This window comes from Cyrtonyx montezumae, unplaced genomic scaffold (genome assembly GCF_038088225.1).
Source record: "Cyrtonyx montezumae isolate F1298 unplaced genomic scaffold, pur_monq_1.0 scaffold_4, whole genome shotgun sequence".
In the NCBI taxonomy this organism is placed as follows: domain Eukaryota; kingdom Metazoa; phylum Chordata; class Aves; order Galliformes; family Odontophoridae; genus Cyrtonyx; species Cyrtonyx montezumae.
Window position 1 is genome coordinate 11,428,210 of NW_027072045.1, and position 24,142 is coordinate 11,452,351.

At 42.5% G+C, this 24,142-nt stretch overlaps 1 protein-coding gene across 1 annotated transcript; it reads right to left on the reverse strand.

The window, feature by feature from the left end:
* PDCD11 (programmed cell death 11) lies at window positions 1-22,293 on the reverse strand. The gene is made up of 35 exons (XM_065746051.1): window positions 22,128-22,293; window positions 21,438-21,569; window positions 21,105-21,272; window positions 20,053-20,214; window positions 19,321-19,444; window positions 18,781-18,962; window positions 18,134-18,241; window positions 17,493-17,699; window positions 17,051-17,175; window positions 16,365-16,425; window positions 15,685-15,831; window positions 15,305-15,556; window positions 14,900-15,043; window positions 14,030-14,230; window positions 13,313-13,483; window positions 12,719-12,938; window positions 11,444-11,596; window positions 11,003-11,118; window positions 10,324-10,847; window positions 9,775-9,837; window positions 9,454-9,550; window positions 8,867-8,956; window positions 8,461-8,563; window positions 7,767-7,944; window positions 7,016-7,072; window positions 5,652-5,774; window positions 5,264-5,386; window positions 4,882-5,077; window positions 4,345-4,467; window positions 3,876-4,022; window positions 2,611-2,855; window positions 1,813-1,981; window positions 1,381-1,534; window positions 824-989; window positions 1-217 (listed from the first exon to the last, which is right to left on the reverse strand). The coding sequence occupies exons 1-35, from the start codon at window positions 22,233-22,235 to the stop codon at window positions 31-33; spliced, it is 5,526 nt and encodes a 1,841-aa protein (XP_065602123.1). The 5' UTR covers window positions 22,236-22,293; the 3' UTR covers window positions 1-30.
* Window positions 22,294-24,142: the final 1,849 nt, after the last annotated feature.

Here is a 24,142-nt window from a genome sequence, read left to right on the forward strand (position 1 = left end):
CTTTGCATGGAGAATGGAGTCTCTCTTCTATTACTTGTGCTGCGTTTCGGTGTCAGCGAGGGAACTCTTGGCCTCTACATACTCTAGTGCTGCTGTTTTAACAGCCATGACAGTTTCTGCTGTGCCATATTTCTTCTCATAATCCAGGTAGCGCTTAAAGAAGAATTTCATCTTCTTTGGTGCTAAGTTCAGATGTATGACTCTCTCAAAGATGTCCCTGCAAGAAACCAAAGTGATTCAGATTGCTATGTTGGTGACAGCACTCAACACAAGTCCTGTACCTTGCCGTTGAGCAAAGCACAGAAACTCATGGGAGAATCTAATGCCTCAAGAAAGAGATTCATGAGAACTGGTGAAAGCCTCAAACCAGAAGCCTTCTTTGTCACTCTGAAGTTACAGGACAATTTACACTAAGATCCAGCCATTCTATTTGACCTTATGTTCATGAAGTGCCCACAGCTGAATGGATATACAGTGTGAGAAGCTGAACTTTCTTTTGTCATCTCTCAGAAAAAAGAGACGGTTCTCAGTTTTATGTTACAAGAGATGGAAGGGCTGAACCTTACTTCAAGCCCTCTAGTTTTTGTTTTGTAGATCACTCTTTACTATTAACAAATCCTCCTCTGCCATGCAGATCTCCTTGGAGCCTTCCCAGATCTGGAGCGGACAAGTTTTTGCACACCTCTGTTTTTTTTTCCCTATGAGATACAAATTCTCCTTTGCTCTGAGAGGCCCTCAAAAATATCACATTGCAGGGCACCTGTGCTCTTTTCAGGAGTTACTCCAAACACTGTGCTGTCCCTTTCCCAGCTGGCTAACTCACCGTACTTCCTTCTGGCTGCCCTGCTTGATCATGATGTCCATGTAGATGGACCAGATGTCTGTCCGCTTCGGGTAGCTGTTCAGGGTGCTCTCAAAAAGTGCCTTGGCATGTTCAGGGTCACCAAAACGGAACTCCAACTGTGCAAACCTTGAAATGACATCCACATCTGGAACAAGTAATGACACGTTAGGGGATCACAGCAGTCCTATTTCCTATGAAATGACACAAATTTGAGTTATAATTACACAGAAAAGGCAGGCACAGACACAGCATCACCTCTGTTCAGAGACCATTGTGCAAAGTGGCTCTGGTCCCATGTGGAGGGTCAGAGCAAAGGAGTGGTGAATTCTTTTTGTTTGTTTCACAAGAGGCTTTGGTATTAATATCCATGCTGAAATTACCCCTCTCCCTGCAGTCAAGGAATGCAGACTCAACACTAACTGGCTGCAGTTTTCACTTACTATAATCACTGTCATGTGCAGAGATATCAGAAGGCAGCCCACCTACTGGGGACCTACAATGCTTAGCCCACGTTATGATTAGCGACAAGTGCTTACGTTCTTTGGTGGGCAGAGCCTTGAGAGCACGCTCCAAAAGCCTGTGTGTAGCCTCAGTCTGACCTTGCTTCAGGAGGAAAGAGGCATATTTCAGCCACACTGATTTTTCCTGACGGAAACGCCTCAGCATTGTGTGGTACAATTCTTCTGCTTGCTGGAAAGGCAAGGTTGGGTTAGATCACACAGATTCACAACAAAGCCCAGTAGCTCATTAGACTCTTGCTCATTAAACTCTTGTTCCTGGCCCAGGCATCTCTAAACATTTGTGAGAAATAAGAATCAATAGTTCTTCATCTGATGGCAACCACAACTATTAACCTGAGTTACGAATAGGACAGGGCTAATATCTGAGAGCCAGAAGCTTGCACAGTCAGTGCTTTACTGACATGACAGAACAGGATACTTACCTGGGAAGTGCTTGCACAGTCTTACCTTGTACTTCTCAGAATTGGCATAGATATCACACAGATGCTGGAAGACTTTCAGAGGTTCATTGTATTGAACAGCTCTCTCAAAGACCTTCATCAGTGTCTCCTCAGTGCCATACATGTTCTCCAAGTTCAGAAGAGCAACCCAGACATTCAGCTTCTCTTGTTCTTCCCTTAAAGTAGATGTGAACAAGAACATACAGTCTTATCAGCCAACATCACCTTTTGCAAACCACCCGAAGACTTGCTAACTTGCAGCCTGTTATCAAGATGAGTGAAAAACCACTCTTGGAATACACATTGCAGTTGTTTCATACTACAACTTTTGATCACTGCTGTTTGTAATTAAAAACCACATGTATGATTCAAGAAAACACAATCCACTTTACCATGCTGTGGAAATGCTTTAATACCCAAGGCTGTAGCCCTATGGAATGAGCAATACAAGTTTCACAGTTTATTTAATTATGTCATTTACGGGCATCCCTGACAGCATTACGCTCTTCCAAACCCTTCCAACTGCTCAGAGGTACATCTGTGTACTCAGTGATACTTTGGGGAGTTACTGTGCCCACAAGCTGCAGCAAGCCAGCTGCAGACCAAGTGTAGTGACTCACATCACACCTTCAAAGGACCAGCCGAAAACTGCCACTGTTGAATTCTTCCAAGCTCACTGAAACAGAACTTCCCACTTCACATGCACACACACACACTGATGGCACAACCAGTGCTCTTCTCCCATCACCATTAACTCCCCATTATTTATTCTAGGAGGCAAAGAAAGGCAAAGTCCCATTATTACCTGAAGCAGATTGTTTTAAGTGCTCTCTCTGCCACAGCTCTGGCCTTCTCAATCTCAGTAGCCTGGAGGTGGAAAGCCATATACTGCAGCCAGAGGATGGAGCTGTTGGGACTACTCAGCACCAGGCGGTCAAAATCATCTGCTGACTGGGGCTGACGACTGGGGTCCATCAGGGCTGCCTCTAATTTGCACAGCTCTTTCTCCTTCTTCTGCTTCTCCAGCTCCTTCTCCTTCTTTGTTTGTTTCTTCTAATGAAGGATTGGGGAAGAACAGATACTTCATGTCAGAATACGCAGGCCCAGCTAAAGCACAGCCAGACCCTGGCATGTCCAAGGCTAGGCAGGTTTCTCAAGAAGAGGGGGCCATTTTTTTCAGGGAGGACCCCTGCACTCACACGGAGTATCCAACTCCAAAAAGAAAAGAACTGCATGAAATATGATTTCTTTTCACGAAATACATGAAGGGCTGTAAGTGCTTCATTAGACTTGCATCCCAGCTACAGGACTCACACTTTCACATCCACCCTTGCTTTTCTTCTTTAACCCCAACCCCTCAGGACAGCATTTGCCACCATCCTCCACTCTAAAGATCCAGGATACAAGGAAAGAAATTGTGCAAGAGTGGGGTATGTGGCTGGATCACTGAAGTGACTCAGGTCTAAACTAGAAATAGATGACGGCATAGTTCTCAGCACAAGGCAACTATACCTTGGGCAAAGTATTTGCCATGTGTGGCCTCTATAGAGGTGAGTTTATAGGGACAGAAAATCCTGGAAAGTAAATATGAAAGCATTTCATGAGTTTATTTCCAGTTTTGCTGGATTGTTCACACTGAAACACTCTCTGAAAAAAAAAAAAAATCTTAATCACAGTATAAAGAAGCCCTTTATGTATTCTATGTAAGAGGGCTGTAATCTGAAAACATTTTCCATCTCCAGGCTTTCCTTTAAATTTAGAACAATTAAAAAAACAAAACACAGATGAAATCAAGTACAAGTATTTTAACTTCATTAAAGTGTTCAACCCTTTTTTTTTTTTTTTTTAACATGTCTATGTGGGAATCCCTATTTCTCTTCTCTGCTTTACGGAGAACTGCTTCTAAATCCAGCACTCAAGAGTAGTTAAGGAATTTCTGTATTAGCTGCCAGAGAAGGTCCCCTGGGTTAAGAGGCTTTGCTTCCAGACAGTCAGACATGCAAATATCAAGACAACACATGATGGCCACCATGTGGTGTCTCCAGTGCAGGAGGTACTAGCACACAGTACCTTAGGCTGTGGATTCTCCTCCTCTTCCTCGCTCTCCGAGCTATCTTCCTTCTGACTCGGTACAGGCATTTCCACCACATTCATGTCCTCATCCCATGTGAAGCCTGTGGAAACTTGCAGCCTCAGAACCTCACCACATTTCCTTATCTGCTTGGAGGAAAACAGAGCATGCCCTAGGTTTTAATTTGAAGATGTTACACTGAAAGTAGACACAGATGCTGTTTGTTTGGTGTTTACAGCCTACTGTAACAGTCTACCATTGACTTTTCATGCTCGCAAACAGCACACCAGAAAAGCACTGAACTCTGGTCACCTATGCTGTAAATGAAACCCAGTTCATCCTGCACCATTCATAGCTGACAAATTGTGCCCCTTGTATCTTGGCAATGACAGTTCATGTCATGCCAGTTAGCACTGATACAGAGCTGCAAAGTTCTTTCCAATTCACATACTCCTTCCAACTTCTCACCTTTGATTTCTTTTCAGCTGCCTCTTCCTCCTGGTCACCATCCTCTTCTTCACGGTAGTACACTTCAATTCCACTGTCACTTTCATCTGCTGGGGTGACCTTCCTTTTTTTTGTCTTTGTCTCCTGCAACAGGGGGAAATGAGCACACAGTGAAAAGAGACAGCTGGATTAAGTCTTAAAGACAATTCTGAACGCATAGTAATGAGTATGACAGCAGAGAAAAGGCAATGCCCTGGAACAGCATTCTCTACTATGCTCTCATATAATGGAGACAACAGAATGAACTCATGCTCACCTACATCTGTTGGCAAAAGTCAATAGAACAGCTCCCACTGCAACATTAATGGGCTGCTTATTTAGTAAATTCCAATGCAAAAAGATCTGTTTCTCCCTTTTGCTTATCTCTAATGAAATTTAATAATTTTTTCCCTACTTGAATTCCCCAGCCCAGCACAATCCCAGGGGATTTTCCCAGTCATCAGTCATTACTTGGGCTAAACAAGTCCTTTAGCATGTCCTAGGCAACTACATCCATACCTGCTCACTTTCAGAGTTCACTCTCCTCTGTTTTCTCTTCATCTTAAGCTCTTCTTTCTTTTTATTGTTATCTTCTTCTCTTTTCTCTTCCTCTGCACCGTAACGTGGTAAGCCTAGAGATTCGGGCAAGATGCTTGGCATCTCAGTGTCCTCAGGCAGGAGAGAGAGCTCAATGTGATTTTCTTTTTTATTTACACTTCAGAGAGTTGCCATGAGCAGTGAGAGAGAAGAAAACAATCATAAGAACATTTAAGATGACTGCAACTATCTGAGCTAGTCTCAAAAATCTTCCAACCTTTTACTGTTCTTATTTCCATTCACACTTCCTACCTTATCTCCCTTCTACTAATGAAGAGCCCTTTTTCAAGAACCTCAGACTTACTCAAGAACCTTGGCAGTGAGCAGCTTTCCCTCAGGCAGGTATTTCTCATATAAGGAGCGTTTCTGTACAAAGTAAGGGGAAACGTTCTGGAACAGGATTCGGCCCAGAAGAGAAGCAGACAAGCTGAGAAGGACAAAACATATGTAAATAAATGGTCCTTAACAGAAGAGAAAAAGCACAGTGAACATATCAGTGGCACCACAAGTTCTGTAGAGTATCACACAAGTTGTCCATATTTCAATTTCACAGGCTTAAGAATGCAGCAATGAATTTAATCCCAGGTTTGCAACACAAAACTACAACAGATGCTCTCCTGAAGATTCAAGAACTGTACATCCAAAGTTTGCCAAAACTCCCATTTCCCAGTACAGTTTTATTCAGTGCTCACCCAAAAAATACTCCTGATGGAGTAACCGATTTGACATAGCCTCTTACTAGCTGGCCTTTTTTGACATCCTTAATACATGTTATTTCAACATCCTCCACTTTCCTGCTGTTCCTTGGGTTTAGCCTAAAAGAACAGAGAGGTTAGAAAGTACAGCACTCTTTCATCTAAGAATACCACATTCTACTCTTGATATCAAACAAAGAAATTGGTATTAAGAACAGCCAGTACATTCTGGAAAACAGCTCAGAGACACCGTTCACTTAATTCAAATGCACTAATGGACTATCTGCATCTTTGCCAAGTTATACACAGCATTAGAGAACAGATGTGGTACTGTAAACGAGCCCAACAAAATGGATTTGGGGCACCACAATTTAAATAGGATATACAACTGTAACAGAACGTCCAAAGGAAGGCAACAAAGACAATGAAGGGTCTATAGGGCAGGATGTATGAGGAGCAGCTAAGTCAGTTGGTTTGTTCAGCTTTCTTATGGGGAACAGAGGGGAAGGCACTGATGGCTGCTTTCTGGTGACAGCAACAGACCCAAAGGAACGGTATGAAGCTTGAGTCAAGGGAGGTCAGGCTGGGAGTCAGGGAAAGGCTCCTCACTGAGAGATGGTCAGGCACTGGAACAGGCTCCCCAGGGCAGCGGTCACAGCACCAGACTGACAGTAGCACTGCTGGGACAACACTCACAGACACAGGGTTTGAATGTTGGGAGGTCTTGTGTGGAGCTAGAAGCTGGATTCAATGATCCTTGCAAGTCCCTTCCACCTCAGACATTCTATAATTCTATGAACAGATCAGCATGGTTTCCTCTGACATTTTCTTAATGTAAAATGCTGTCTGAAGTTTTGTGCAAGACTAGCCTGGTGGTTTTTTTTTTCCTCCTCATTTATTTTTAAGATAGTTCATTCCAACACATTTTATATATTTTTGCTGCATAGAGAAGACAATACAAGAGGTTCAGTTTTAAAAGAAGATATTTAACACATTCTGTTCTTTACTTAAAATGGTTAAAATGCAGCTGAACACTGAAAGTAACATATCTGAATTGCAAATTCTAGGAACTTTTCCTTCCTTCCTAAACAAAAAGGGGTTGCCAAATCAACTCTATAAACAATGAGAAATAAAAATGCAACCTGAACACTCTTTATCAGCTCTACATTAAATGTCAGACTCTGCAGACTTGTTGATACACAGGAAACAAGTTTCTCCTTCAGAGAAGATAAATAAGTAAATAAATCTAGCTCTTGTCTTCTGAACACTTCACAATGAACTGTGCAAAGCAAAAGCAACCAGATTTCATAATCTTTTTTCTCACTTGTAAGAGATAAATAGCTTGAAGGGAAGACACCAACCTGGACTGCCGAAGAGATAATTGGATTTTGCCATTCTCATTGGAGAGGATGTAACATCTGCATAGCAGAATAAAGGGAGGAAACAAAGGGATAATTTTTTACCCTTAAATAAAGGCACACATGGAAACAGATATTTTCAGTAGTAAAATGAAACTCCAGATGGAAAAAAACACTGTCCCTTGAAGTACTTATTGCCTAACACAAAGCAGCATGACAGAAGAACTCATGACAGCATTTGAAGGGCGTTTTGAAACAAGTCTATTTCCCATACCTAGTCTCTATTAGAAGCATAAAAGAACTGGAAAGTGTTACAGCTGAGTTACTTGACTTGTTTCACCCTCCCAACAAATTTGTGCAGTAGAAAAAGGCAATTACTTGAGCATTATAAAAGTAAAAGCAACTGATTTGCCAAATAGCACACAGAACTACAGCAGATCTGGTATAACTGACCGCCCTCAACCTCATCATCAACTTAAGTACAAGATTATCTTCTCTCAAATGACAGTCTGAGAAGGCAATCAAAAGGGGCTTTTTCATTCTTGAAAACTGATGTTTCAGCTGAACACATATGAGGTTACAGCCTTCTCTTCTAAACAAGTAACCCAAAAAGTAAGCGTTACTTCTTAGCAACAAGCTGAACCTTACAGATCTGACATCACCTTATGGTAGTGAAAAAACTGTCAGCAGATAGGAATATATTTCTAAGCTTTGTTTCTTGAAAGAACAACAAAGAACAACAAGAGTTACTGACCTGACAACCTTGCCAATTTTGAAGTCACTCAGAGGACTCTCTGTGTACTTATCACTTAGGTGAAAGATACTGACTTTGCCAGTCTTCCCACCTGGCAGAGCAATGCTCAAACCAACGTGAGGAATCATTTTTGCTACCATGCCTACAGTGATGGTACCCGTTTCCAGTGAGTGAATTCCTGGAAAAGGCAAAGGAGGGAAAAGTCCTTATAATACTCTGAAAGCATGCAACCAAAGTAACAGTGCTACTGAACCACAGAGGCTGATTTTAGTTGCACAGTCACATATAAAACCCACTAGCTTTCAGCAAGGTGCGATCTGTGCTCTCTCAGTTTACTGCACCATGCTTGTCTTGAGAGCACAGACAAGGTCTTTTAACTGCACAGTTACAACACCCAGAATAAGTTACAGATATTGACAAATGTACCACCTCATGTTTGAAGTCAGAAAGGAATACACTCAGATAAGGATTTCTGTCTGAGACAGTAGGTAAGCAATTCCTTAAAGATTTGACCCTTCTTGCCTTGTACACTGCTACATCTGGGACAGGCTCTGAGGGGTTAGTTCCATTTTACAAGGAGCTTCAGCTTGGCTCTCAAGTGTAATAGCTTCCTTCACTGCGGAGGTCAGTGAAGATCCACCTCTGAGGAAAGCATTATATTTAATTGGGTCCTGCTGATAAGGCTGCACTATACCTGTGAGTGACAAGAAGAGGTTTGTTTCAGAGGCATCTGTTCCAGTCACTGTAGCAGATAATGCTTGGCCATTTTTGAAGTTCTTTTCTGGATGTTTTAAGACCTGAAAGGGAAGACAGATTTCCACTTATTACCAGAAAAGGAGCTTTGCACAGCAACAATGACTTGTGTATACTCTGAAGAAGCTTCAAACTTTTTAAATGCATCTTAGCTGCGTACCCTTGACAGATAGCTCAGCTTTCCTCCAATGGCTCAGTTAACCTGGTCTGAACTAGCTACAGGCATCGTACTTAGCACTGAGAAGCAGTTATGCCTAAAAGGCACATCACAAAGCTGAGTTCACATGGACATCAGAAGTGTCAATGGCTGTCACTAACAGACATACACAGAAAAAATAACCCCTTACCTTGGTGTTCAGAGACAGCAGCAGACGAGGAACTCTTCCTCGAATATCAGGGGCAACTTCTACCTCCAGCCAGTTTTTCAGGATGTTATACTGAAAACACAACAAACAGCCAAAAACAGCATGAGAACTTTGGTGAGCGACACTGCTCCTTCAGTGGACTCACTAATTTTAAGGCTAGAAAGAACTACTTCAGCCTTGGCTCCTGCACCAAGCAAAAATGGTGATTTCAGTTCCACTCTTAAGCACATAACGCTGCTGTGATCCACAGACAAGCATGCAGAAAGGATCAACAGTGAGCACACTTAGTGCTGGTCACTCAATTTATCAAAGGCCATTTTGGTAGACTGCACAGTGGGAAGCATCTGCTGGCAACACACTGGAATGTTTAAGACTACCAGTCAGCTCAACTCATTCAAGTATAGAAAGTACAACTTCCCTCTAGTCTTCTTGTAAGACATTATGCTTTGCAAAGACTACTCTCATGGTTAATTAAGAGCCTGGTAATGTCAGTTTGTTCACAGGTTTAAGCTAAAGCCCCTAGGGTTACCTTCACCTGCTGTCTCCTCCTAGCATACTTCTGACCTCACCTTCCTCACAAAACAGGTGACTGTCTGTCCAATGCTGTAGGGTCCAAGTTTCTCATGGGCGTCATCTGTCATTGTTTCAACTTTCCCTTCTATTTCACTGTTTACAAACAAAGAAAGTAGACATCAGTTAGGTTTGGTCCTAGCAATGCAGACAGAAATTAGAAACCCAAGAAATTGTGGTGAATCAATGTTACTGTGACAATGTCTTTGAGCTTAAGATGAGAATTCTTTCAACATGAAGGGAGATACCGTGATTCTGACTGGCTACATGGATACAAGGTCTGTAAAGCACGTACAGACAATACAGAGACCAACACTCACCTTGGACGAATGCTGAGTTCTGGAATGGAGCGTGTAAAGTGTGGATGGGTGATGGGCAGGTACCTAAAGGACACAAACAGTATCAAAGGTTCTCATTACTTCACCACACCCCAGCCACCTGTACTCCCTCTGCACTGCTGAAAAACAAATGCAAGCTCCTAAATACTACAAAATCCTTTCTTGTTTTAGCCCTTCCTAGTACTATTTCAGTGCCAACTTAGGTACACAAAGTATTTAAGTAAATTCAATCTTGAACCAAATTCTGCTTGCATGTAAGGTTTCCACTGGACATTAAGAATGATGTCTGATTTTTTTTTACAATCTACACTCAAGATAAATCCAGTGACAGAGGTAGATAACAGTTGATTCACTGAAACATGATCTGAGATAGAATATAACAGCAGATTTTCTCAGGGTCTCAACTAGTTCAGAAAGGATAGCCACAACAGCATCTGGTAACATCGAGAACAGCCTACAACATTTGAATTAAAATAATTCCACCTTTTCCATTCACAAATAAATGCTTATTTTTAATGCTTATTTTCCCACCTGTGAGTATTCACATCTCTGCCTCCAATGACCCGGGCAGTCACCTTCTGTCCAGCTTTCAGAGTGTATGTTGGAAAAGAATGTATGGGCACCTCATCCAGAATCCGGGACGCATGGATCGAACCCGTGAATTTGTCATCAATGACAACTGTGACATGAGTTGGTTTGACAGATTTAACAGTACCAGTAACAATATCCCCCAGACAAAGAGAGTGTTTCGCAGCAGCAGCAAGTGTCTCTTCTAATGCTGTCTCAGACTCTTTTCGGTCCCTTACAAAAACATTCTTCTTCGTTGGGTCTTGTACTGCCAACACAAGTCCTAGATCATTTGCCTTCACCATTTTTAAGGTTGCATAGACTCTCTGTCCCACCTTCAGTTTTTCTGAGTCAAAGCGGAAGGTATCATTGAAGTGAGAGGCTATGGGGATAGCTGCCAGCCGGCCTGAGTCCAACAGAGACACGATGGCAACCTCTTCTGCTATGTGCTGCACGATGGCAGGGTGCTGGGAGCTCTCTGTGAGCCGCTAAACAGAAATGGAGATGATGACATTGCTGAGATTTCATTCCCTTTACACAATCTCCTGCAGCATAAAAGGAGAAAGAAGGCTTCCCCCACTCAAAATTCATTATTCCGCTAGGGTGTAAGATGGGAACAGAAACATTAAAACTGAACACCTACTTGCTTGGCTCTTTTCTTTAAGAGATCTTCTCGAAGAGAAACATACACCTTGGATGTGATGACATCTACATGAAGAACCAGACCCTTTGTTTTCTCACCAGGAACAATATTTTTGCCTACAAACAAGAAGAGAAGTTATCTCCTGATAACAGTAAAGTACTTCGAGTAACTGAGCTTGTGGCACATGACAGGCAGTAAAGGTCACCTCTGGATCAGGTTTAATGGTTTAATTCATAAAGTTGCAGTGACAAAAAGACTACTTAATTGCTAACTGTAACTAAGTTACTCAAGGAAGATAGCAGAAAAGCAAACTACACTTTGAGCTGTCCCTGCTCTGATTAGATTCCTCCCGGGTTGGTTCCTCACCTGAATAACTAATTTCAAGATGAGGGTTCATACTACATGAGCGAAACACAAAGCAAGCAAAGAAAGGACCCCCACCTCCCAAGTGGTAGTGAGTTGCTGTTACAGTCAAGCCTCTGACACAGCTGCCACTGAAGAGCGCTGAGCCATCCTCCTTCACATCCTGCACAACCAGCTGCAGCTCCTTCCCAGGCACCAGCTCACAAAGGAGTCGGGCCAAGCCAGACTCCTCTAGAAAAAGGGAAGGAAGATTGGGATGTTAATTTTACTTATGTTTTTAACAACACAGTTTCACATTTGCTTAAAACAGCACAAACAAGCACTTATTTCCACCTCCACAGTGGAAAACACTGTTTACGCTCCTGGATCTGTAAAGTAAGTACAAATAAATAGAAATAAGTAAGTTGTATGACCTAATGAAAGCAGAAACAATTTTATGACATTAAGGATCTGATAATTCTTAAAAAAAAAATCAAGTTTAGGCACTGTTTTGCTTCACTGGTACACTGCAGCAATACTCCCAGGCACAAAGGAAAAACTCCTTCAGGACTTCCAAGAGTCATTTTTCCATTAAAAAAAAAAAAAGAAAAAAGGAAAAACCACATGCTTACACCTCTGTTTAAACATTAGAGAAGTTTCAGAGCTTGACACAATATTCACATACCCATAAGACGTTTGGAGTTTAACTCAGGTCAGTAGGCTAAGGCTCTTATAATAAAAGAGCATGCAGTGCAAAAAAATTAACCATTGCCACATTTAAAGAAAACAGACAACTATTCATGGGACATAACTAAACTATGAAATCACTGCCACAAGATGCTCCAGTTGCTCAACTTTTAGACTGATTCATAAATCGATTACAAATTTTCACATTAAAAAAAAAAAAAAACACCTTATCTCCACTGCTGGAAAAAGGCTGTGGTCCACTGAGAAACCAATCTCACCATGGCCTGTCTCATTTTCACCTTCATAGCCACTTTCGAGACACTCCTCTACTGGTTGCACTGCATCTCCATTATTCTTTTGGTATATTGACCCTAAGGTTCATCTATTTATACCCTCACTTTTTATTTTATAAGTTTCAACCTCAAACCAATGCAAGAAACCTAGCAGACTCAAGTGCAAAGAGATTCTTTGCCCTCTTCCAGCTCTAATTCCAAAAAACTTTCTTGTCAATGTAAGACACTGCACATACATCCTTCTCCTAAGAAGCTCCTCTTGAAAGCTAAATCTCTGCTTGAACTTCTTTCATTAAAAAAAAAATAATAATAACAGTTTTCCTTTTTTATTCCTCTGAAGAAGACTGCTTTTCAAGATACGATCCCCTTTGGTAGAACATATGCAATCTTTTACCTCTTCTTCTCAACAAGTTCCTGATTTCCACCATCTCCTTGAAATACTGATTCAGTAGTGAAAAGCTCTCTGCAGCTGAATCACCAGAGCTGCACTCTGACACCTTCAGACTGAGGAGCACACGCTGCTTCTCCTTGTCAGTGCTCATCACCTTTGCAATTACGGTCTGTCCCACCACAAAGTGGTCCTTGGTGTCTGTCACAAACTTGTCACTCATGCTCTGTGCAGGGAAACAAAGTGGCAAGGATTATTGGACACAGCTGATAACTGTCAGACATCAGCAGTGCCTTTCTGGAGAAGGGTTTGAGTTAAGACTTAATGAAAACTCCAAGAGAAATTAGCCAAAATAAAAAGCTGTCAATTACAATGAATTACTGAAGTCACACGAAATCTCTGAACAATGCCCTTTACTTCATTTAAGAAATGAGTTGAAACACCAACACATAAGCAGCATTTACCACAGAGGGGAAGATGCCCAAACACAGAACCCCCAGCCCTACTATTCCCTCCAGCCTTGCTTAAAAATCATCTTTCAGCCCTTCCTGATGATTACACACATGCTGTTTTCTGAAGTCAAGTGAATGCATGACTTACCACTTTAGGTGCCAGTCCTGTCACACCAAAAGGGAATTCCACAAACACTCCAAAGGGCATAACCTTCCTCACATAACCAATCAGCAGCATCCCAGGCTGGATATCAGAGAAACTTCTCACAACTTGCTCTTCCTGTACAGCAGAAATCACTGCAGACTTCCTGCACAAGATCTTAACAAACAGTTAGGAAAAATGTGAAGATGAATAAAAGGAGCTTGATACCAATCTCTCGATGCTGCTAGTCATTGAGCTACAGCACTTTCTACATATTTAGCAGTACAGAAGCCCAAAATCCTGCAATTTCAGTTAACATATTCATCTCTTCACACTAAAATTTAGTAGATGTTACTCAGTATTAATGATGCATGCTTCATCCAGCTGAACTGAAAACTTCCTAATATTTCAGTTCCTCCTTTTGGTATAAATGTTGCTATATGTTTAGCAACATTTCTGCTAAGATTATGGTATGATTAACACTGACGTCCAGAAGCTGTTTGGGAAGCTCACCAATTTCACAACCACATCTTTGTCTCAGTGGGATTCTAGAAGCAGTAGAGCCTCACTCAACAAGCAAATTATAGTGGCTCCTTGAAGGCACTTCTGCTTCAATGCATTAACTAGCAAATATTGTTTGCAGCAGATACTCCAGATTCCTGATAGATTTTTTTTTCTTGTCCTCCATCTCCCTCATTTGACTGGTGAGGAAACAAAGGATACAATATGATCCCCCTTGTCACTCAGGCACATAACTCTGGGCAAGACATCCCCTTCTTGGAGGCAATGCCACAGCAGTTTAGAGTTAGCAACAAAGTCAGAGAGGTACGCTGTAGGAAGAGAGGCTATCACATCGCCTCTGTCTTCTAAGATAGAAACCTCTAGCCCATTCTCATTCTTCTTCAAGATTTTCACATCAACCATCTGAAAAAGAGAAGAAATAAAGTGATATAAAAACCAAAACGTCTTTGAAGTATGCAGAGGGCGCCAAATGCTGGCCTTTGACATGGCCTCTCAGCCATACAAGAGAGAATCTCACATCAACAGGGCTGAGCCTCAAAAACATGCCCGCTGTGATTCTCAGTTCCCAGTGAAACCAAAGACTAGAAACACTCTCCTGGTTATGATTTTCTGTCTGAAGGGTGAAGGGTATCATTTCATCCAAATTTAAAAACAAGCAAATAGAACAACTGTCACATTCCTGCACCACTAACATCTGTAGGGTATTAGAAACCGTTCATTCCAAAAAACAAAAGGCAAGCGTTTAATAAACATTTATCTGAAGTTATTTTTCTCTGAGGTACAAAATCAGTTGGTTTTAGAGTGAGCAAAAACAGCATCCAGAAGAAAAATGACTTCATCAAGGAGCAAAAGTACTATTTGGTATCCCCTAGAAGTCTGTCCTGGGTTTCCTTTGTCCTGACCTCTGACTACACAGATCCTGTTTTTGATCTGACCACAAAATAAGAAATGCATATTTAACACCGGCTCCTGACCTCCAGCTGCTTTTCTTGAAGCAGTTGCTCAAAGTGATTGCAAATTTTGTACAGAACACTTAGAGGCAAAAAGAAAAATAGTCATGGAATTCAATACCTCTCCTATTTGATATTTCACTTGCTGATTCTTCTTTGGTGTACACTCACTTCTGCCTTCAGGAACAGGCCTGCCTGATAACCTTAAGGACAGCAAGAGCCTTTCCTGCTGGGGCTCGCACTTTAAGACCATTACTTTAACAACCTGTAGCAAAAAAACAAAAACAAAAAATTAAAAACCCCACACACCTAGAGAATAAAAAAACTCTGTGAGATAGTCAAAGAAGAGCTGACCCTTTCACACACTCTACTTACATAGATGAGGCTAACTACTACTTAAAGTGAAAAGTGAGTACTTCTTGGTGCACTTGGTTTCTCCAAGGAAAACTCACATCAAAGCCAATTTGACAGCAGATTTCTCTTTTGCATTCATTCACACAAGGCTTGACATAGGTAAATTAATTACCTGGCCTTCATGGAAGACTTTATCTGGACAAGATATGGGCTCTGAGCTCAGCTCGTTCTTCGGTACCAGACCTTTGACATCATTGTAAAACTTCACAATGCAGCCAAATTCCCTTGCACACACCACAAAGCCATGTGTGATCAGACCTGGTTCTGCATCTTCATAACTGGAGAGGATTGGAAGCTTTGATTGCACAAGAGTTCTCTTTAAAGTAAGGAATAGCTTCTTTTCTGCAGGATTGCACTCTAACACCTACAAAAGCAGAGTAAAATAAGGTTCAAAAGGCACGTCTGCCATTGTCCAACCAACACAGAAGATAAATAGTTAGAATGAAATATAGCTATTTAAAGCAGCTGAAGATCCTTTCAAGCAGCTCTCACCCGACACCTGACTTCATCTCCTATGCTGTATTTCTTCTCAGGATGCTTCAGGATCACATCAGCAAGATGCATAGATGGCACAAGCCCTTTAATTCCATCAGCAACTTTCACCTGCATCCCAATGGGTTTCAGAGACAATACTCTGCCCTAGAGACCAAATAAGAGAAAATGATCAGCAAATGCAGCATGAAAAGTAAGCTATGCTCAGGGAAAAAGCAATCACAACACTGCACCACATACTACTAGTAAATTTGACAAGCCCCATAAAAATCAAATCTTAGTCTAACCCACATCAAATTAATCTGATCCATTAAACATTTTACACATTGCATAACACTTCCACAACCTAAACATAGTCCACTTCTGCAAAATTCCTATCGACTCTGGCAAACTGCAATTGTTTGCAGAGATACAACCAACAGAGTCATGACTCAAATGTAAGAATGATCCACTGTGATCACCTTGCCACCATTAACAAAAAGCTGAGGAAAACAGAAAGACAAGTATCACACTTTGTCAATGAAGTCCCTAGAAGGAAAAGTTTTTCTTTCTGCTTTCCTACCACAAGTCTGGATCAGAAATTGAATGAGTATACACATTAAGCAAAAAAAAAATGTACACCAGCTAGATCATTTCTTTAAGTACAACTGCTGCACAGTGTCAGTGCTTCAGGAGCTCACCTGCATGACATCCCCCGTGTGAATATCTCGGTAGAGAAGAAAACGAGCTTCAATAATTTGGCTAGGAAAGAAAGAACAAGAAGTGACCTGTCAGGCAACTTTAAAATATATATATATAATAAGGATAAGAGGAAACAATCTCCTTTTCACTCTCCTTTTCACTTTGTCTGAAGTATCTCTTATACCACACATACCCAACACTCCGCATCACCACAGTTTTGTGCTTTACCCCAGCTGACCCACTTTCCAAGACAGCTCTCTGGACAAAGGTCAGAGAGGCTCACCAGTTCCCATTCCTGGTGACAACCACCAGGCACAGCTCCATGGAAAGAGAAGCCATAATCCGCACCGTTTAAAGCCACAAATGGAAATACTAAGAGGGAGGAGCAAAACAGGCTGGGACTTGGAAGAGCACAGTTCAGCTACCTGCTCAGTCACAGTCTGACATGACCATAGCAGAAGACATTTAGCCTCACTGGGCCTCAGCCCAGCATACACATATGTCGTCGCTACAGTTAGAATAAAACATATGTGATATCCATGTACCCTGACATGAGACAACACAGATAAAAGCTAAAACCTTCAGATGGCAAGTGCCAGTTCTGCAAATCAATGTAGTACCCACCCACGTAGACCAAACCCTTCTGATCCTTCAACCAAATTTACTAGGGAGTCTGTAAACTTACTACTTCAGAGATACTATGCACATCTCATCCATCAGGCTGTAGTCAATGATTCGAGACTTGTGTTTACATCCAGTCTTGAATGCTGCAGGTTTAAAAGATTTTCTGTTTTTTGAGAGATGTTTTAGCTGGAAAAACAAATGGGAATTCAGTGTTTGGGAAATGGAAACAACCTTAAGTTGAAGTAGTAGCAGCTGACGAAAATCATTTTTCTAACATACCCTTTGTGCAGCAAGTTGCACCAGCTCTTGTGCAACAATTCACCTACATGCCCAACCTATATAAGGGAGGCTGCATTTAACCAGCACCTTCCATGTTTTTTAGAATTATTTTGTATTTGTCTCTCAAAGAACATTATGGTAAGAAATAAAACTTAGTCCTAATTTTCTTCCCCAAGACACTAAGAGATTTATGAAGGAGTTCCCTTCACTGCCCTGGTACTTACCCGTGCAAATGCAAGAGTGCCATCATCAAGCTCAAAGACAGCACCAAATTGCTTGTAGAAAGCCTTCACTGTAGACTCTTTCACCACGGCCCCTATGCGATCACTGGAGAGCTGGTTTGGGGATCTTCCAGGGTGGAGGAAGGCCGGCCGCAGGGTGAGCCGCACCACCTTGGAGGTGGGGTGGGTAGAGAGGATGCAAGCCTTCACCTAGGAGAATATTTGTTACCAGTATAACATCACTGTACATACAACACTGAAGGAAGTCACACTATTCAGGGCTTTTAGACACCACGCTTGATGCCTGAACTCTGCTCACATATGAGCACTTAGCATCTTCTCAGTTTTAACAGTTCCACAGATCAGGGCTTTCTGCATTCATTTGTTGTTTATGGGCTAGTCTGGTAACAACGCAATGAGGGGAAGACAACTGCAGAACTCATCTGCCATCATACATAAGTCTCTCATGCTTTCCAAACAATTACCCCAGAAATGGTTCTGCTCTTTAGAGCCCTAAAGCAGCTATGATAATAATTCAAATGACAGATAAGAAAAATAGCTTAGATGAAACTGAAAAACATCCTTCCTCAAAATGCTTCTGGAAAAGATAACATAACTCCAGCCAGTCTTCATCCTCTTCTTACCACTTGATTTGGAGAATAATTTGTGGATTTCTCTGGATCCACATGCATGAAATCCACAATGCCAGTGAAGTAAGACAGAAAGGTCAGACTGATACCCAGTGGAGACACCTAGAAAGGGGAAGAAAGTTATACAAGAAGATGCAGAGAAAAAAAAATTAGTTTTCAGAAACAGAGAACAATTTACACATTTCACAAAAAGTCACCCTGCACTAAACAAACATCAAAATAGACAACATCACTGATAACAATTTTGTTTTCTACATTGCTTTGTAAAAACAATCCTTCAGATTTTCCACTAACGTTGTCCATACTCTGAGGAGTGCTGCAACAGTGCCAAATACTATCCTAGGCACAGGCCAGAGAAAAAAAAATCATCCCGTTCTTCTCCATGGTTAATTGCCAACTGCTGGCAATTAATACTCATCCCATCAGAAGCATGGCATACATCAGACTGTAGGTGAAACCACAGAGCACCTAGCTGAAAACAGTGCCTTCTTTTTTCATGTAATTGAACTCAAACATGAAGTTTTACAGATTAACAACTTCCATGCCCATTTTACCTGTACCTCTCCAGGAGAGCTTGAAAATGAACAAGAACAAAAAACAAACAAACAAACAAAAAAAACACAAACAGAAACATAACTTACCTTCTGCACTTGAGCTTTCACCACCAGCCCAGGCAATAGATTAGAGAGCGTCCAGTTCTGCTGCTCTGTTGCAATGGATGCAGCAACCTTTGATCGATCAGCAGACAAACGGACCACTCTTCCCTCATTCTTTACTTCCTCAATGACACAGTTCAGGCTCTGCCCTATTTTCAAGCCAGACCCTACAAAGGCAAGAAACAGCATAAATCCCCATCCAGAAGCACTAAGAGGTTCTCCCTTTTGTCTGTAGTTTTCTCCAAAGCCTTTTCAGGGTTCTTTCTATTTTAAGAAGCTAAAAGACCTCATCAAATTCAGGTCTACTGCTAGCAAGGCTTGGAACAACAACACAGTCTGGCAGAAAATAGGGAACCTAGCACCTCGTTCCTCATCAGTCACTGCTGTTTTTGACAACTTGCAAAGACTCCATCATGACCCAAAACTTACTGAGGTGCACTAACACCACAGATACAGTGAGTTTCAATCCCCTTCATTCTCCACATCCATTTTAACCTCTGCAGCTCTTCTTGTAATACTACTTACCTCTGTTGACTGCTTTGATGTAATTTTGGACTTTCTCATAAGGAAGGAAAGCATAAGTCCCATGGACTCCAATATCAAGGAGGTAGCCATGGTCTTCAGCACTAGACACAAATCCAGACAGCAGCTGTTGGGAGGGAAGCACTGCAATTCAGTAATTTGAAGAAACAGAAAGTCTACAGATAATGCACCTCTGGCGAGAGATTTACCACACAAGTATTCATTTCTGTGGCCAGAGAACAGTTTTGCCAAGCAGAAGAATGAATGCAACACTCTTTCTTACTAGACAGCTCATCCGACAGTGGGGTCTGAACTCAACCCTTGACCAGCTACATATGTTAACTAGCTAATGAACAAGTAGGTTAAAAAAAAAAATAAAAACAGGATGCTCAGATATAGCTCAGATATGTTCTAACTGCAGGCACAAGCCTGCAATCATCAAACTGGAAATCCAAAAATTAAACAACCAAGCTCTCTGCACAAACAACAAACTTATGCAGAGAGAAGTAATTACACTTTTTGCCCAAATTAAAAAAAATCAGATAAATAGATTTCATGGCTGACAGCCTGTAAGAACACAGACAAGATCCAACACTGCCCTCCCCTCCCAGGTCTACTCCCCTGGTAGAAGCAGCACCCTGTTCTGTTCTGACAGCACACAAGGACAAACTGAGGTGTTCCCCTCATGCACTCCAAGAGGGACCTCATAAGGCCAGAAAAGCTGTGAAGACATACCATGCCTGATGTTAGTGCTGATGCATTCAGACCCTTGTTGACATTTTTAGGGTTGATGGACAGTTTGATACTCCGTCGTCCATTGTCACTTTCCTCAGCACTGGTCACAACACATCTGACCAGCATCCCTGGGGAATACAGGTCCGAGAGAGAATTCAAGTCCTGCCCAGAAGGATGACCAAAAGTAAGAAAACATACAAATACGATGATATTAAATACTGCAAGAAGGACGGAATTTGTTACTGAAGGTGTTTTTGAAATAAAAATCCCATAGGAAAGTTCTTGATCTCTGACAACAAAAAAAGACAGGAAATATTACAAACACAAGATCTCAATACACAGGCAGGGAAAACACCATATACTAGAAAGTCTTCTAATCTTTCCTGAACAGAAATACTAGGCAGAACAGTGCCAAGATGCTGCAGCTGAGGTTCAAAGCACATCTTCAGAGCCATAGACACCAACCTCACCACCCTCTTTAACAGACAAAAATATCACCACTAAATGACCAGCATCCAGCACATCATATATTCCACAACAATGGAAGGAGAGCCAGCACTGAATAAATGGAGTAGCAGATTACTCCATCCTCTTTCTTTCCAATGAGCTGCATTATAAGGAAACTGAAAAGGTTGTTTGAAATAGCTGGGCCCAGAGTAAATATAGATTAGCACTATGCAGCAGGATATTGTATGGAGAAACACAATAAAATTATAAGGGCCATGCTATTCCCCAAACTCTCTGAGAGATGCTGGCATCTTCACATCATCTTCCAATCATTTCATTAACTTCCTCACTTTACTGCCTAAAGACAAGGATCAGTATTAAGCTATGATAATACAGCTTAAAAGAAAAAAGAAAGCACAAACCCCTCCAAAGTTTGACAGGATGTCTATGAAGTTCACACAATATTTAAGCTACTGTAGGCAATCAAACTTCAGCTATCCACAAGACACCAGAAACTAGGCTACTAAACAAGACTTCAGAGTTGATTGTGAGTTAATACTCCCTAGCTCCCAGACAGAAATCACAGCCCTGACCCGAAGTCTCACCTCCAGCAGCTCCCCTTGGGCCACTTGCTTGCTCAACAATTCGCTGTAGGCATCACTGATCTGCGTGACTGGCACGAATCCTGTGAGTCCATTGGGCAAGCTGATGACAAGCTCAAAGTCAGTGACCTCTTTTATACAACCAAGGAGGAGCATCCCCTCACAGAAATCCTGGGAAGACAGAAAGAACAGCACAGTGGTTATCTCAATGATAACAATGCGGGAGGCACATTTTTGTCCTGAATTGTTGCTGCAGGTTTTATCGAGGGAAAACACACCATTTTTACCAAGCTCACAAAGAGAGAAACATACAAAATAAAATGTTTATCCACAAACCTTAATTGTGAGTGGTTCAACACTAAAAGCTTTGTCTTTAACAATAGCCCTGTGGTCTGTCTTGAACTTTTTCTGCTTCCTATGATCCCCTTCACTCCTTTTTCTTTTCTGGGATTGTTCTTCATGGTGAACCTAGATTATAAGCAGAGAGGAAAAGAATAAAAGCATATAACAAGATGAACATCATGCTAAGGCAGAACTCCCCTGTCGGAAATAAAGTTAGATGAAAACACAAGATTGGAGAAAAAAGAAATAAGCATGTTAATTTCTATATGCCTCCAAGGGAGTTTTCTAAAATATCACCTTTTGAGTTGAGGCCAATCATTTATAAAACTGAATTTTGGGAGCAGAGAGAAGTGGTAAAAGCAAGCTACATCACACTGCAGAGAAAAACAAAACTTAGTTTGTCTGTGTGCAACACCTCTAGCGGAACCATGCAAGCATCTCAGCACCAGATGCTTGTGCAACATCAGCTGGTAGTTGTCATCAAAATTCCTTGTTAACCCATTCAACATGTATCAGACATTTGGGATCTTTAAAAGATCAGAAGGAAGGAGGATGCCAGCAGTTATTCCGTTACGGAAGACTCTTCTATAGGTTACTAAGGAAGCAAGGGACGGGTGCAATTTAGGTCATACTCTGACAGTGGAAGAAATCTAAGGCTTAATCAAGAGCATACAAATGACGTACATCAAACAAGTTATCCTGCTCAAACTTCGGTTTTGCTTTTTCCCCTGTTTTCTCTGAGGGCTTCTTCTGCACTCCCCCTCGAGGAAAGTTATCTTCCACAGATGCCATGCCGGCACTTCTATAAAACAAACGACAGCACAGAAGTTAAACATACAGCTGCTACACTTGTCCCTCACGAACACTGAACAGGCGTAAGATCGAATTATCTAAAAAGTATGAAAAAAGCCCAGCCGGCTGCTTTCCAGACGGCCAGGGAGGACGAGAAACTCACGGCATACCCGTGAGTACACTGAAGTATCGCGAGGGCCCACGTAAACACGCGCTTTACATAAGTAATGTGTGAAATTCAAAGCGGTCAGCCGAACGCCCTTCGCCCCCAGAGCCCCGGTGTGCCCTCCCCAGGCCCCACCTCAACACCCCGCTCTCACCGCTCCGAGCTTCACGTGCGCCGCTCACCCGGGCTCCGGAAGCAGTGCTCTACGCGAAGGTCAAAGGGCGGGCGGAAGCGGCGGGGCGTCCTCTGGGCAGGGCGGGGGGAGCGGGGGAGGGAGGGTCCGTCTTGCGAGGCCAGCCAATCAGCGCGCGGCGCGGTGTCTGCGCGCGCATCTGTGCGCCGCCATCTTGTGGGAGGGCGCTGAAGAAGGGCAGAGCGCGGCTGTAGGGCAGGAGGTGGTGGAGGTACTCGGTGTGGCTGTTGGGGGAGGGAGCTCGTCCCGCCTCGGTGTCGGTTGCTGCCTGCTGTTTTTTTTTCTGGGGGAGGGCTGTTTCGCCGCTTTGTGTGAGAGCGGCTGTGTGCGTAGCGTTGGGCTGTGGCTGTGCTTAAGGCTGCCTGCGACCTTCAGGCGCAGCATCGCGTCCCCAGCCCCGGGCCGTGCCGAGGCAGCGCTGCGGTGCTGCGTGCCGGCTCTGTGTGAGGCAGGCCGAGGGCGTAGAGCTCTTCCGGTAGGACAGCTCGTGTTGCCGTGTCTCGGCTCCGAGCCGCCCTCGGGGAGGTTCCCAGTGACTCTTCTGCAGGGTTTTGCTACCCGAGACTGACCTTCCAAGTCCTGTACTGTAAGTGTTTGGGGAGGTTTGTTGTTGCGCCGCTAGCCAGGTGCAGGCAGGCATCCCTGACTGCATAGCAGGTTGTTACAAGGTCCGCTTTGCACGAGGATTGTGCTAATGAATACAGAACCAGCTATGCCCATTCCCTGTCTATCTATTTTACAGGGTGCCAGTGACTAAAGCATCTCTACCGAGCTTGGCGTGGCACGTGTGCTTCTTCTGAGCTGAGGTATGAAGTAAACAAGTATCTGTCCTAAATATGATACTTCCTTAAGCATAAGAGAAACACACTCTTAGAAAAAGGTGTCTCTAAATGTTAAAACCTCTTGCCTTGTAAGGAAGGTTGGATACTGAGACAGGCTCCCCAGGGCATTTGTGGAGCCTCCACCTCTGGAGATACTCAAAACCCAATGACAAGCTCATGAGTGACCCTGCTTTGATCAAGTTGGGGTTGGACTATGTGATCTCCAGAGGTGCCAGTCTCAAATACTGAGTGGTTCTGCAGATATGCTCCTGTATGTTCAGTAGCCTTTTGTTTTAATTGGCTTCTTGCAGTAGGCCTGAAATTTTGGTCTAGATGCAGACAGAACACAAAAACATGCCCTCGTGTGCTTGCTGATTTCACTGTACCTGTGAAAATACAAGGTTCTGAAGCTGCCTCAAATGGCTTCCTGGTATACCTGAAAACTGTAAAAATATGCATACGTTTTAGCCCAATTTGATCAAGTAAGAAGTGATAATGATGTGCAGTTGTGAGCAGGACAGGTCTAAATGACCAAACACTTATATTCTAATATAGCATGAAAGTTGCCACATAGCGTTTTAAGTCCCAAAGTGGAGCAGTGGTCTTAACTGAATCAGGTCACCACTGAGCTTTGGGTATGCAATTGAAGCTATTCCCTAGCTGAGCTTTTATTGAGCTTTTTTTTTTTTTTAACAACTGCTAGGAAATTGGCTGTATTGAATAGTTA